We start from the raw sequence: 16805 nt of genomic DNA, 5'->3' as shown, positions 1-16805 counted from the left end.
AAAACTGAATAAAGAAATGAAAGAAGAAAGTCAAAGAAAACCAGGGACCAGAGATCTAAACCTGGAAGGGTCCTCAGGGGCCATGAGACAACACCCTTTTATTATAGATGAGGAAACTAAAGTGAGAGGGGAGGGACGAGTGATAGAGAAATCATATATTGTCATCCAGGTAGAAAGGTCACACAAGTAGTAAATTTTAAAGAGGAGATTCGAACCTAGGATCTCAGAATCCCAAACTAGTGTTCTTTTTACTATTCTCAATTTCACCTCTCAAGGTCAAGGATAAAATGAAGCACTCTCAGAAGATGGTCACAGGAACAATAAAGGCAGGAAAGCAGCTGTCAATTAACATTGATTAAATGCCTACTCTGTCAGGGACTGTATTAGAGGGATACAAAGGCAAAAATTAGGCTTTGCCCTCAAGGAGTTCACAGTCTAATGGAACAACATCCAAAGAACTGTACAGACCAAATGGAGACAAGGATAAGGTAGATAGAGGTAATCAGCAGAGGAGAAGGATAAGAAAGAAGGAAAATCAGACAACTTGGAGGAGATAAGAGTTTTAACCCGGACTCGAAGAAGGAAGCCAACCTTGAACACAACATTTAAGATGAGCCATTCAAATAAAAAGCATGGTTTTCCCTTTAGACACTTCCTCCTCCTCCTCTTCCTCCTCCTCCTCCTTCTCCTTCTTCTTCCTCTTCCTTCTTCCTCCTCCTACTTCTTCTTCCTCTTCCTTCTTCTTCCTCCTCCTCCTCCTTCTTCCTCCTCCTCCTCCTTCTACCTCTTCTTCCTCCTCCTCCTCCTTCTTCTCCTTCTTCCTCTTCCTCCTCCTCCTCCTTCTACCTCTTCTTCCTCCTCCTCCTCCTTCTTCTCCTTCTTCCTCTTCCTCCTCCTCCTCCTTCTACCTCTTCTTCCTCCTCCTCCTCCTTCTCTCCCTATTCTATATAACAGCCAAACTCAATTACTTGTATTTCTTAAAACCCTTTATTGTATCCCTTGCCTCTGACCCCTTGATTATTCTCCACACCTCCAATGATTCTCCAAAGAAAACAATATACCCCTCCTCACTTCCACCTCTTAGCTTTTCTGGCTTCCTTCTCAGCTCAGCTTCGGTGGCACCTCGAGAAGGCAAATTTTTCTCATGTCCCTAGCTGATAGTTGTTCTCTCTCTTCTCACATAATCATGAATATACTTATACTCCCATAATATAATGGATGCTCCTTGAGGGCAGAGACTTTGTAGTCAGTCTTTGAGTCCCTAGCCCAGTGCCTTGCATATAGCAAGGAATTAATAAAAAAAAAAACATGTTAAATGGAATGGAATTGGAATGGATCAAATACTTCAGGGATCCACATCTCTGGGAAATAAGAGGGGAAAAAACTAGAAAAGCAGGCTTGAAGCAAATATAGTGAGTCATGCATATTCTGTTAAGGGGTATATAGAAAGAAGAGAGCTATAGTCTTTCAGTTGGGTCAGTAATAAACTATTTAGGACCTTAAAAGCAAAGGCAAGAATTTGAAACTCAAGCTGCTCTCTACAGTGGCCAGTGGCCAGACTTGAATGGCCTGATCAGAATCTGAAGACAGAACAGATGTTTGAAGCTTGCTGCTGCCTGCTTCAAGGACAATATGAAGGAGAAGCAAAGGATGTCATTAACCTCTGCCTAGAATCTGGCAAACTTACACCTCGACAATCTGCTTAGGAGAAGGGATGGAGTGTTCACTACACTGGACAAGATGCCCCCTAGGCTTAGCTACGAGGGCAAAGGCAATCATAAATCCATTGCCTAGCCACTGTTTCTTGATACAGCCAAAATCTCCCATCTGTCCAGCAGTGCAATAGGCATTAGAACTTAGCCAGAAGGATCTCATTAAATAGTGGGAGATCTGAGCCACCAACTGTGTGCTCCATGTGAAGAAGACAATGGCCTCTGCAAATTTCTAGCAAGGGAAACCAAGGAATGACCTGGCTAGTCCTTTTACACAGGCATATGTGGCTAGAGTGCAAAAAGGGGAATGACCCCGGTGCAAATTCCTGAAGCTTTGCACATGTGAAGTCCTTTGAGAAGGAAAAAGAAAACCCATCCTTCCCTATGAAGAAATCTAATGTGTTACCTGCTTTTTATGATGACTATATCCAGATGGCCTGACCACATGAGCAGCGCCATGCTAGATGATGGTGCTGGATCAGCAAAACTTTCTCCTTTTTCTTTTTAGCATATAGTCTTTGAAACTTAAAACAGTTTTGTTCTGTGATGTTAAGAACACCAGATTAATAGATTTAAAACTGAAAGAGATCTTGATGCTTCCCATATTTTGCAATTGGGGAAAGTGAGGACCAGAGAGAGGAAAGAAAGAGTCCACGGGAGCTTCTCTGAAGTTGCTTGGTTACTACCATTGCACCTACCCCTGCCATGTAGCTTTGGGGAGCCAGGAGCTATTCAAAAGCCACTCTTCTTCAAAAAATATGGAGAATCTAACTCAACCAGGAATTATCAAATGTTTACCGTGTGTCAGACATTATGATAGGTACTGGGAATACAATATCCAAATGATCAATTTGCAGAAATGAAGAAATCCCAAAGGCAATAATAGTGGATAAAGAGCTGGCCCCAGAGGTGGGAAGATCTGGATTCAAATGCCTCCTCTGATGTAGTGACCCTGGGCAAGTGACTTAATCTCCCAGTATTCCAGTAAACCCTCTAAGGCTCTGTGTTGTGGAGAAGATGCCAGCTTTCAATCTTTATTGGTAGAGGGAATTTTCTTATTGGGCATTCTCTTTAGCAATGAATCACAGATACAGGTTCCTCTCACAAGAAAAAAATTTAACCCTCTCCAAAAACATTTTTTACAGTTATAGCTTTAACCCTCCCTTGAAAGACTTTATGTGACCCTGGATAAATCACTTAATCCCATTTGCCGAGCCCTTGCCCCTTTTAGGGTTGTTACTAAAAGTTCACATAATCAAGAAAATCAACAGGGATGGGAAAAGTGGAAGAGAATTGCAGAGAGAGAGAGAGATAGGAGGGAGGGAGGGAGGGAGGGAGGGAGAGAGAGAGAGAGAGACACACACAGAGAGACAGAGACAGAGAGAGAGACAGAGAGAGAGAGAGAGAGACAGAGAGAGAGAGAGAGCGAGGAGAGACAGAGAGAGCGAGAGAGCGAGGAGAGAGGCAGAGAGAGAGAGAAAAGAGAGAGAGAAAAAAAGAAATTGATTCTCAGCTCTTTCTCTCCTTTCTCAGGCATTTCCACATTTACTAACTTGGTGGCATAATGGATATAGTGCCAGGCATGGAATGAGCAAGATATGAGTTTAAATCCAGCCTTAGATAGTTACTAGCTGTGTAACCTCAGGCAAGTTACTTAATTTCTGTCTGCCTCAGTTTCCCAAACTATAAAATAGGGATAATAATAGCATCCTTTTCTCAGGGCTATTGGGAGTAACAAATGGAATAATAATTTTAAAACACGTGGCACATAAGACATTTAATGGATGCTTCCATTCCCTTACAAAATAAATCATGCCTTTCACATTTCTGGTTCTGTTTTATATGCCCACAGTTTAAGGGTATCCTGTAGAGCACTGGCCATGGAATTTGTTCTCCAAATATCTGCCGTTTCATTTCAAATGCCTGCCATACAGACAATCAGATGCAAACCACAGCCTGGATATGAAATTTGTGCTCATAAGTCGTATACATTTCAGTCCTGAGTCTCAGGGCCAGGAGATAATAATCTGTATTTTTTTTAAGTCGATGTACTTTCAATCTGTAATTTTTTGAGAATATGCATTGCCCATTCATTAATGTGGCTATTTGAGAGAACCTTCAAATGATTATACAGCACCAACATTTTATTACTTAATATTAAAATCTCATCAAAATCTTTCATTCAATAACCTGAAAATTCAGTTTGAAAAAGGGAGGACACGGCAGATCTAATGTTCTGGAATCCAAAAGGCATTTTGGGGGTATGTCAGATGTAGAATAATTATCAGCCTGAGATGATTCCAGGCTGCTGCCCCTTTATGGAATTGGATGTGTTAGTGATCCATAAAGATGACTATGCATGTTGCTCTCTAGCTTGATACCCAATTTAACCTATTCTCATGGGATTCTTCTATTATGCAAAAGAGTGGTAAAGCAATTACATGCTCCAAGAGATTAAGACCAGAAATGGTACATTGAGAGGCTTGTCATCGTCACCTCTTAAAATGGAAATTCAGACCAGATGTTCAGGTGCATTTTTCTCATACAATGCCTGATCTAAAGGCAGTTTCTGGGATAGTATGAAACTGGGGGGGGGGGCATTTTAAAGCTTTTTTACTAGTGTCCTTTACTATAACCTGGGGCAGCTAGATGGCACAGTGCATAGAGTGCCAGGTCTTTGAATTAGGAGGTTCTGAGTTCAAATTCTGTCTCTGACCCTTACTATCTGAGTGACTCTGGACAAGTCACTTCACCCTGCTAAGATAAAGCTTCCTCATCTGTCAAATGAACTACAGAAGGAAATGGCAAGCCATTCTGGTATCTTTGCTAAGAAAACCCCAAATGGGGTCCCAAAGAGTTGGACTCAATTAAAAAACAACTGAACCGCATTAGTAACATATAACATGGCTTTTGGAAGTCTATGTCACGAGACTCCTGTCCTGTACCTGACTGTGCAAAAATATAAGACTTTAAGGTTTGCAAGGTCTCATCTCATTGTTTCACAGACTAAGAGCTGCAAAAGATCTCTGAGATGAATTAGAGCAATCTTCACATAAGAGGTACATGGATAAAGTGCTAAACCTAGAGGCAGGAAGATCTGAGTTCAAATCCAACCTCAGTATTTACTAGCTGTGTGACCCTGAGCAAGCCCTTTAACCTCTACCTGCCTCAGTTTTCTCATCTATAAATGGGGATAATAATACCAGCCATCCAGGGCTATTGTGAGAATAAAATTAGGCATTTGTAAAGTACTTTGCAAGTCCCAAGCACTATAAATGCTAGTTATTATTAGTATATCATTATTATTATTATTGTTATTATTCAGATGGAGAAATTTAAGCTAGTGTGGCTAAGTGACTTTACTAAGATCACAAAAACCCAGTGAAGTAGGTCCTACAGATGTTATTATTTGAATTTTTTCATGTAGGGAAACTGAGTTTGATTGAAATTTTGACATGCCCCAAGAGTTACACAACTATGCAAATCCAGGCAGAATTTAAACATAAGCCTTACTTGATTCCCAGTCCAATTCCCAGTCCAACCATTTTGGTTGTCCCATTTAAGTCACTTCCATTACTATAAGTAAAACAAGAGTGAAGATCAGTTTTGTCTGGTCAGGACAGGGTTTATGGAAGTGGGAGAAAGAGGAGGGAAGGAGACCTACAAGGGGTAAGTAAATCAAGCATAGCTGGATGGAAGGTAGAAATAAGTTAGAAAAAGTGATTCTCACCCCATAGCTTTCTTTTTTCCCCCAAGTATTCTTGCAAACAAATGCCCAGCTCAGGTGTTTCCATGTGGTAAAGCAGTTCACGTGTTCAATTATTGTTCCCTCAAAATTGAGTTTCTGGAGGAAAATCTTGGTGATCATATCCTTGTTTACAGCACTGCTTGTTAATGACCACGTGGCACATGTGAGCAGAGGATCCAGGGGGCAGAGGGAGGGAAAACAGCAGTGCTTTTCCACTGCAAGGTCTAAGGAGGACTAGACAACACGCATCAATTGAACAGGCATCACTGAGCAATATATTTTATGTTAAAAGGGCATGTAACAGAAGAAAAGCAACTGCTCGATCACATGGATCGATGGGGATGCAGACTCTAAACGATCACCCTGTTGCAATTATCAATGTGGAATATGGAAATAGTCTTGATCAATGATACATATAAAATCCAGGGGAATTGCATGCCGGCTAAATAGGGGTGGGGTGGGGGATGAAGGGAGGGAAAGAACATGAATCATGGAACCACAGAAAAATATTCTAAATTAATTAAATAAAAGATTTCAATTAAAAATAAACAAATAAATAAAATTCAACAAAAGGGCATGTAAACATCACTAGTAGGTCTATATCTTAAAGTGAAATGGGCCTATTTGTACAAAAATATTCATAGTTCTTTTGATTATAGCAAAGAATTGCAAGTAAGGGGATATCCATCAATTGATGAATGTCTGAGTAAGTTGTGGTATATGATTGTCACGGAATGTCATTGTGCTATAAGAAATGATGAGCAGGAGGAGCTCAGAAAAACCTGGAAAGACTTACATGAATGGATGCAAGTGAAGTTAGCTGAACAAGAACAGTGTATACAGTAACAGCAGTATTGTATGATGAGCAACTGTGAATGACCTAGCTATTTTTAGCAATACAGTGATCCAAAGCAATCCCAAAGATTCATAATGAAAAATACTATCCCCTCCCAAGAAAGAATGAATAAATCCCAAAATGTACTATATTTCACTTTCTTTTTTTTGTTTGTCTGTTTGTTTGTGATCTCTCCGACAAAATGACTAATATGGGAAAATGTTTTATGTGACTGCACATGTAAAATCAGTATCAAATTGTTTACTATCTTACAAAGGGAAGAAGACAAGGAGGGGGACAGGGAGCAAATTTGGATCTCAATTTTTTTAAAAAAGATATTAAATTGTTTTTACATGTAAATAGGAAAAAAACAAAATCTTGTTTTTAGGGGGCAGCTGGGTGGCTCAGTGGAGAGTCAGGCTTAGATATGGAAGGTCCAGGTTCAAATCTGACCTCAGATACTTCCTAGATGTTTCACCCTGTGAAAATCACTTAATTCCTATTGCCCAACCCTTACTGTTCTTCTGTCTTGGAACCAATCCACAGTATTGATTCTAAGATAGAAGGTAAAGGTTTTGTTGTTTTTTTTTTTCAAAAGAAAAAAACAAATTGAATTATTTTAAAAGATTCAATTCATAGAATCAGAAATTTGAGCTGGAAGAAATCCCAGGGGCCATCTAGTCCAACCCCCTCATTTTGCAGATATGAAAATAGAGGCTCAGAGAGGCTGTGACTTGTCAAAGGTCACTCAGATACGAAGTAACTGTGAAACCAGTCCTCTGATTCCAAATCCATCCCCCTTCCAGGTAGAAAGTGGCACTGAACCCAGGTCCTCTGACTCCAAATCCATCCCCTTTTCCACTATGCCAGAACACCCCTATAAATTAAATATAAGTAAAAATTTTATAAATCTTAGAAAAGAAATGGAGAGACTGAGAGTTAACTAGTATTCTGATATTTGCTCCTTCTCTCTGAAGACTTCATCAAGAAAGCATAGCTAGCTCCCAGGCGATGGCTAAGGAAGACAGAGCAAGTTCCTAATAGAAGGGTAGAAATTGCCTCCAAAGAGGGTTGGAGATCAGAGCATCTCTGTGGGAAATGATTCCAGGTTATGACATTCAGAGTAGTGCTTGGAAAAGGTGAGTCATCCCATGTTTAGAAAAAAATACAGCAAAGTTCTGTGTCATCTTTTCCAGTCACAATGGACACACACACACACACACACACACACACACACACACACACTGATCGCAGTGTTGGAAGTTCCCAGAAGACGAGGGTATTACACTTCCCTGTAGCTTTTCCTTTCTCAGAATTTTTTCCCCCAACAGGCACATACCAGAGTGGACATGATGGGATGTTTATATATATATATATATATATATATATATATATATATATACCAGGCATGGTAAACAGTGGTTTCCTATATCCACTGAGGACCAAACAAGGGAGAACAATTTCACTACAGCAGAAGGGCTTACTTGGCACATTTATTGGAAGTCCATGACTACAAGGGTTTGGGGACATGAGATTGCACTGCTGGCAGGATTAAGCCATCCCTCAACCCTCTACCCCACACCATGTTTTAAAGAACAGAAAAGAAAAATGTGTGTTAAGTAATTTATATAAAGTAAAATGTTTTAAATTTAAATTTAAAATTTAAGTGAAGATTTCTGAAGCTACTTCAGTCCTGTGAACCTCAGAACACTAAAAAACTTGGAATCTTTTTGGAAATTAAAAAAAAAAACATTAATCACCCATTAAATGCCTGACTGAATTCCCGTATAGCTCTGCTATCTACCTTGATTACTTCTAAAAGCATTGGTAGATTGAGAGACGGTCTTAAAGTCAGGAAAACCTGGGTTCAAATTTGGCTTCTGACTATGTGACCCTGGACAAATCACTAAACCTCAATCCACTCTTCTAAAAAACAGGTACAAATCTGCATTGTTAAGAGAAATTTCCTTATGCAGGAGTACCCTACATTAAAAAAAAATCAAAAGTTGGGGCTAACAATAATAATAAACATCTCCAATACATGTACGCACCAGGATCGCAGAGACACTTATAGCTTGTCCCAACACTGCGGCAGGTTCCATGGGCACAAGGATTCAGGGCACAGAAGTCAATCAGCTGGGCACAGGTGGAGCCAGTGAAGCCTGCACTACAGCTGCAGGTAAAGTGAGCCCGATCAGCATAGCATGTCCCATTATTCTGGCAGGGCGATGAGGCACATGGATCTACTTTCTCTTCACAAGATGGTCCAGAATATTCTAGGAAACAAAAGAGGGATTTTTTCCTTTTTTAAGAATCCAAATATATTTCCCAGTAGACAAACTAAGACCTTGTAAAGGGAAAAAAATTTATATATATATATATATATATATATTATGTTATATTATATATATATATATATATATATATTCTGCCCTTTATCAGTTATATGCAGAGTTTCCATAGATGTCACAAAATCCAAAGAAAAGGGAAGCCACATGGTCCTGTGATACATTGGATGTGCATGCAAGTCCCACCTCAGATCCCCAAATTTGGGGCAGCTAGGTGGATCAGTGAGAGAACCCTGGTCCTAGAGTCAGAAAACCCAGAGTTCAAATCCATCCTCAAGATACTTACTAGCTGTGTGACACTGGACAAGTCAATTCACCCATATATCTCAGTTTCCTCATCTGTAAAATGGAGATAATATAGTACCTACCTCCTAGGATTGTTGGGAGGCTCAAATTAAGAATAATTTGAAAGTTCTTAGCACATGGCTGGAGTGTAGCAAGTGCTTTGCAAATATAACCTATTAGCATGATTATGATTGTGACTATTATACCTGATCCTTTCTACCTGGGGCACAATGGAAAAGTTAACTGTTTCACTGTCTTTAAATCTCAGTTCTCTCCCTTATAAAACGGGGATAGTAATGCTTCCCCTACTTGCTTCACAGAGTTAGTGTAAGGAAAGAATTTGTAAACCTTAAGATGGGGGTTCTTGACCTTTTTTTGTATCACTCTGTGTGTGAAGCCTATGAATCTTTTCTCAAAAAAAAAATGTTTTCAAATAATTGAAGGAAATTCTAAGTTTGAATTACAAGTCAGTGAAAATAAAGTGTCATCTGCTTCCCATCTAACTTTACAGATCCCCTGAAATCTCTCAATGGTTCTCTTAAGGTATTTTGTAAATATTTATGTTAGTATATGTAATCATAATGATATTTATATTTATATAGTACTTTCTATATGATGAAATCCTTTAAGGGTTAAAAATATTTCCCCAAACTTTGGTATGATTTTTAAAAAATATTTTTGGCTTATTTTTATTAAGTAATGACTATGTCCAAATATTCTGTCAATGTCATTACTAAATTGTTTTTAATCATTTCAAAGTCAAGTTTTAGAAAAAGAAAGGCAGAAAGATATATTCCCTACAGATCAAAATTTTCCTCAACCGGTAAATAATAATCCACCAGAACTTGGCCAATTTACTCAAAACATATAAATGTACAAGAGTTTTAAGTACCTCAGCTCAAGAACAGACTTTTAAGATGCCTCAAAGAAAGTCGAGAGTATAAAGGGTGCTAGAAACAATTCGTTCTCTATGGTCTCCTAATGCATCTTTTAAGTTATAATCAAAAAGCAATCCAATTATAAAAAGTTATATTTAAAATAATAATTAAAATGTATAAAGTATATATAAATGTACAAAGTTATAATTTAAAGGCCCCATTTTTGTTTCTAATGGAGTTGACAAAACTGATCATAAGTCCAAAATAAGATTGGTTTAAGACAAAATTTTAATGAAGATTTGAAACATCCCACACCAACTGGGTCAACAATATCTAACTAATGCTAACATAGAGGCTGTCCCCAAGCAGAAAAACAATGTTCCTGGATGCCCAACCTTCCACATTAGGATTATGGTCAAATACACAGAGGAGGCATAGCAGACAGGAGAACATGGTGGTGCTCTGAGTTTTATGAGACTCTGGCTTTGAAGGGTACTGATCAGAACTTGTTCTACTAAAACCCAAAGGAATTGCTCATCAGCTACAGGAAAAAGGAGAAAGGAAGAGAAAGAACATGAATCATGAAACCATGGGAAAATATTCTAAATTAATTAATTAAATAAAGAATGAAAAATGAAAAAAAAAAACAGAACTTGTTCTACTAGCTAGTTGGCTTGATGGAAAAGAATGAGGAGAATGTCCAATTGATGCAAAGCAAGCTTTCACTTTAAGATGTTTTCTTAAATATTCTTCAGTTAAATGTTACTTGCTCCAGGTTCAACTTGTTCTTTGATTGATGCTTTAAAAAATGGCCTGAGATGAACACAAATCACTGACACCTCAGAAATGAAAAGAAACACACTTTTTAGGATGTTGTTCATATTATGTGTCTATCGGCTTCCTGTTTAATTTCCCGATCTCAGCTTGAGTCCCATCTCGCCCTTCTCACTCAGCACTCCTAGTGATAGTAAATGTAGATGGCTGTGTGGGGAACAGATGGATCAAACACAAATTCACTTCCTCTATCTACCATACACATTGGCAGGAGAGACTTACTATTTTTTTGTATGGAGACACAAAAGCTGGCACAGCTAGGAATTTTGTGAAGCTTCCAGCATTAAAGTTTGGAAAGTAGACCAATAAATTATCCTGCAATTGGTTTCTAAAAGATGTGACATTCTCTGAGTGGTGATTTTACTACTAAGCAAGAGATACAATTCCATCCTTTATAACAAGAAGCTATTTTCCTCTGAAAAGAAGATATTAATTTGCCAATCACCATTTGATAGCACTATTAGTTTTATTATCTTTTGTTGGGAAATTTTCAAGTAGAATAATTTCAAAAGTAGGGTATATAATATCCCAGTTCCAATAATCCTGTCCCATGCAAAGAGCTTTTTTCGTTAACCTACAGAATGTCAGCTCCACCAAATGAAAAGTGAAAAATTCCTTCAATCGACTCATTGTTTGATTTCTCTCACAGATATAGACAGATAAACAGATATATACAAAAAGATAGGTTAAAAAATGGATAGATAAGATATAGATGAATGGATAAATGAATTGATAAAATAATAAATAAATGGATAAATTAGATAGAGATAGAAGAATAAATGGATAGATAAGAGAAATAGTTTAATCAATAAACGAATAGAGAAAAATAAATTATTACATATGTAATACATACATGAGTGATGCTTTAAAAACTGAATTGATTTATTTTGGTCTTAAATTGACCAAGTCAAATAGAATTTTTGATCTTGAGTGGATGTAATCTCATGAGGAAAAGATGTAATATAGTATTGTTTTATATAAACATGACTTACTTTCAAAGAATTTAATTGTGTTTTCAGACCCGTACCTTTAGCCTGATTTAAGAATTCCCTATGGTAGACTCTCTCAATCCAAGAGATTGTGTCAGCTGAGACAATGATAATGAAATAATTTACTTCCTACAGAAGGACAATGTAAAAGCAGGCAGGTGCTTCAAAAAGAGAAGGAGTATGTCAATAGTGTACCTGAACCCTAAACGCCTGTGTATGGAAGGGGGGATAACACTCTAACAGTGTTACCATAGTACCTATCCCTCAAGTCAAAGAAAGGAAATGGGAGGTGGGGCAACACCAACTTTGGAAGCTTCCTCAAGTTTGAGAATTCCTAGGCAACATGCTTCTTGCAAGAAGTGTCATCCACAATGATCCCTTTAGCTGAAGGACTAACATTATGACATTGGGAAAAGAAGACTGGTATTATGCCAATTTCTTTTGCCCCACAATTACCATTAGTGATTCAGACAGAGCACATTCAATGGTAATGAGTTGTCCATCCAACATCCCCCCAGAGTGTTTACCTTCCATTAAGAGTGCAAAATACAGAAAGACATTACAAGTCTTAAGGAAACTGTGTAGGACCTTGTGAGGAAAATTAATTCATCATTCCTAGAGCATAGATCCACTGGCAATTCTAATTTCAGTTACAACTGTCAGTTTGCCACTTTTATCAATAACACCTTAGCTACATTGATAAAGGCCAATTATAGTTAATGAAACTATTGCTAAGGGTACCTCTCAAGGACCCTCTACTAATTTAGAGAGGAGCTGGGATCTGAGTTTAGAGAAGGAATTGCCATACCAAAGACACCACAGGTCTTGAAGGAGAACCTCTACATGGAATTTAATATGTCCAACAAGAGGTTGATGGAAACTGTGGATCCACATCTTATTGGAGGCAAGATATGAAACTGGGAATTCCTATTCCAAGGCCAGTCTTCTACAATTCTATGCCATCTGCCTAAAGGTCTTACTTTAGGATGAGAAATGCAACAATATTTAAAGATATTGTTCCAATAACAAACCTGGAAAGTATATAAGCAAGAAAACATTTCTAAAAGAAACAGGGAGATGCTGCCTTAAAAGAATACCGTCTTAGACAAGAAAGTTATATAGGACAGATGTTGGGGATACCCTGACATGGTTCTTGGTATGATGGTTTTTCCTGACCCCATACTAATTTCCACGGCTTCAGATTTGTCTGAGAATTGGTTCCCACCTCCCACTTTTTCCCTGGCTCAAGTAATCCTAGTGAAATTTGGCTTGACTTGACAAAGGCTCTAGTTCATTGTCTCAAATCATGGATTAAATCATGTTTCCATTTCCAAAGAGGGAGTTTTTTTCCTCTCACTCTTATCCACAAGGACAAAGCAAACCAATTCCTCCCTACTCCTGGGAGGTGGGAGTCATATAATGATATTTAAAATTCTTTGTTTCAAAAGTAGTATATTTTCCTATTATATATGCAGTATACTGCAGAGAGAATTGTGCAGTACAGATAGAATGGTTTATTTCAAGGCATAAAGGAGCATGCAATCACAGGACAACAACAGCAAATATTTCAGAGAGAAGGAAAAATTGCTAGAAAGAAAAACAATTTCTCAAGGCTCACTGAAGGAAGCCAAGAGATTTGAAACAACATTGCAGGCAGGGAAGCAAATGAGAATGAAAATGTAAAGTTTAGAATACAAAGTAAATATAATTATAAAAACCTACCTGAAATCATGTACGTTAATGAAGAAATACATATAATTTTTCATATTCAACTGCAGTCTTCTGGGTAAAAATATTGGATTCTAACCAATATTTGTTTAAAAAAGGGCTTCAAAATATTGTGCTCCTGGAATATTTTATCATACAAATGAGAAGAAACTAACATCCTCAGGGATATATACATTATTGGAGTGAGAGAATCAAGATGGAAAACAAGAAAATTCCTGAGGATTTTAAATTTCAAAATAACGAAGTCACAATAATAGTGAAGTACTTAAAAATTAAATTGGAGGTCAGATGGCTTTACAAGATTAGTTAAAATGTTATAAATTAAAATAGTATCAATAATTTTCTGAGAAATTATATGATATAGGGATAAAAGCATTGGATTTGGAGACTGAAAACCAGGGTTGAATACCAACTCTATTACCTCCTTTCTGAGTGACCTTGGTAAGTAATCTAAACTCTTGGGACCTCAGTTTCCTCATCTATAAAATAATGAATTTTGACCAGATGACCCCTAAGATCCCTTCCAATACTAAACATATGATCTTATAAAAACTGATAGAAGGAAATAATGAAAACATTTTGAAGCAGCTCCCAAATAATCAAAAAGGATTAGTTGAAAAGAATGATGAGCCTTTTTACATTTAGATAATGGGATCACTAAGAAAAGGTGGAGTTTTATGGCTTGAGCATCTTATTTTTTTAATCACTGAGATAGATCTATGATGTCAAAAAATCAAATATTTATTACATACCTATATCCTAGGACCTGTGCTAAGCAATGAGGGTCAAAAAGAGACAAAAGACAGTCCCTGCCTTCTAGGAGCTAATGCTCTAAATGGGGAGACAAGGTATAAACAAATATATACAAAGTAAACTATGTAAAGAATAAATAGGAAATAGTTAAAAAGGGAAGGCACTGGAACTAAGGGGTGTTGGAAAAGGCTTCCTGTAGAAGGTGGTATTTTAGATGGGACTTAAAGGAAGCCAAAGGGGTCATTAGTAAAAGCAGAGGTGCAAGTGTGTTACACACATAGAAGATAGAGAAAATGCCCAGAGCAGAAAGATGGAAGGGTCTTGTTTGAGGGATCAGTGTTACTGGTTGGAAGAGTATATGTCCAGGAATAAGATTTAAGAAGACTAGAAAGGTAGGAGGGAGTTAGGATATGAAGGTCTTTGAATGAATCATTTTTGTATTTGATCCTGGAGACAACAGGAAGCCAATGGAACTGATTTAGCTGGGGGTGGGAGGGCAGAGCTGAGTAACATCATCAGACTTATACTTAGGAAAATCACTTTAGTGATTGAATGGAGAATTGGAGTGGGGCCAAGCAGCCCCACAATCAGGCTATTGCAATAGTCTAGGCATGAGGGGATGAAGGTCTTCACTAGTGTTAGCAGTGTTGACAACAGATTAGTAGGAGCAAGAGATAATGAGGAATCCAGGATGACTCCAGGTTATAAGACTAAGGGACTAGGAGGATGAGTTACCTCAACAGTAATAGGGAAGGATGGAAGGTGAGAGGTAGGATGGCCACTTGCATTTCTAAGGATCAACACTTCCATATTTTTCCATCTAGATTATATTTAATATTTAAAGAATCATATTTACATGAAAGGAATTAGAAATTCATTCGCATATTGAACTTTCTCAATATTTATTGAATTGGCCAAGTAAAACATAAATATTTAATATAACTGGGGAACAATTTAGGTAGTGCAATGCAATACTGTATTATAGAGACAGTCTGTATACTGTAGGTGAAGACAATTCAATAACTTCTGGGATCTCTAGTGATCAAGAATTCAACTTCAATATTTAATATTAGAATGTAAGCTAATAGAATATAAGCCTCCTAGGGGCCAAGACTGCCTCACTGAGGTATTTCTTTCCATGCACCTACAACAATTCCTAGCACATAATGGAAATTTAGGGAAAGCTTTTTAAAAAATTTTACTTGTCCAGAATCAGAAATGGAAGCCTATCAGAAATTCTGATCCCTCTCCGTTGCTGTGTATGTGATGAAATCTTTAAGAATATGGGGATTATCTTTGCCCGAGAGAGAGAGGCTGGAAAAATCATAAATAATATAGCTCACAGTCTTAAAGTTTATGGGAAATACACATATCCCTTCTACATCTCCTTCCCCTTCTCAATCTGATTTGGAAAATCTATATAAAGCTTTTTGTTCTCCCTTTATACTAGAAAAGAAGTCTGAATTTTTTTCTTTTTCTCTTATGGGGTATTTACAGCACTTTATTGTAAAATTTGGGTTAAGAAATTAGTCGTAAGTTATCTGTGGGTCAATGTTAAGATCTCCATTTTTAGTCTTTGTATGTCATCTGCTGGTGTTCACATTTTTTCTGCAAACTAACTTTTTACTTATTTTAACTTTAGAAAAGAAATTGTGTATATAATGTTAAACGATAAAACATGTTGATAATATATAATACTATATATGTATATATTATGCATTTCTGAATTTCTAAGTTTTTTTGTGTTGTCTGCTAACCTATGTGTGTCATCTGTGACTTCCATAAAATTCCACTTGATTTCACATGTTGCCTCATGATATATCAAAGTCACATTGGGAAAAGTCACAATGGAAGGGATATCTACATTTAGTCTCCTGAAAAAATAGAAAAGGCTTTTGAAATCACCTTTTGAGTTTATTTAGAGATGTTGTTAATTTGTTGATTTTGTTAATATTCTCAATGGGCAAAACAGTTATTCTATGCTGTAAGATGAACTGTCGATCGTTTAAAATAATGGTTTATGTTCATCATGATGATTTGACATACTCAGAAGTCATTTTTCATGTGTGTAAAGTATCTTCATGAGGTTGTATCCAACACTGGGAGATGTTGTTTCCTAGTAAACAATGAAGGAGCTCAAAGAGTGCTCTGCATTTATAGGGGAAGGAGGGAAATGGTAGAAAACTAATTATTCCATGGAGTTTTAAAGTGGAAAGTAGACATGGAGCATACAGATTCTTCCCAGATCATATAGGAAGGTGACACCTTAAATTTGGGTTCTGTATTTTTTTTTTAATTTGAATCAAGAGCAGCTAGATAGAGCACCTTACCTGGAGTTAGCAGCATCTGGGTTCAAATTTGAACTCAGACACTTCCTAGGTGAGGGATCCTGGGCAAATCATTTAAACCTCAGTTGCCTAGCCCTTGTCACTCTTCAGTCTTAGAACTGATGCTAGGACAAAAAAGTTTTGTTTTTAAAATGAGTAAATAAAAATTTGAATCCTTAATGTGTTTAAAATATGTAGGACTTTCTGAAGTTTTTGATGAACTCATCCATCCACTATTGACTTCATCATTAAACAGAATGATCTTGACCATTGCCACAAAGGGTACCTTTCAAGGAAACTTTCCTTTTACTTTTGGTTCAAATTACTCATCCCAGGGAACCTAGAGGAATGTCTAGCTGGCCCCACTG

The 16805-nt window shown here is 37.3% G+C and overlaps 1 protein-coding gene across 1 annotated transcript in view; it reads right to left on the bottom strand.

Moving 5' to 3' along the window:
* The window catches only part of DNER (delta/notch like EGF repeat containing), a 371868-nt gene that overhangs the window by 61853 nt on the left and 293210 nt on the right, over positions 1-16805 (bottom strand). The window contains exon 8 of the mRNA XM_056807062.1: positions 8347-8571. Coding sequence (XP_056663040.1) covers positions 8347-8571 — 225 coding nt within the window. The remainder of the gene's footprint in view (positions 1-8346; positions 8572-16805) is intronic.

The sequence above is a fragment of the Monodelphis domestica genome, chromosome 8 (genome assembly GCF_027887165.1).
Source record: "Monodelphis domestica isolate mMonDom1 chromosome 8, mMonDom1.pri, whole genome shotgun sequence".
NCBI classification, from domain to species: domain Eukaryota; kingdom Metazoa; phylum Chordata; class Mammalia; order Didelphimorphia; family Didelphidae; genus Monodelphis; species Monodelphis domestica.
Note: the sequence above shows the minus strand (reverse complement) of the source record. Positions and strands in the feature narration are given on the sequence as shown.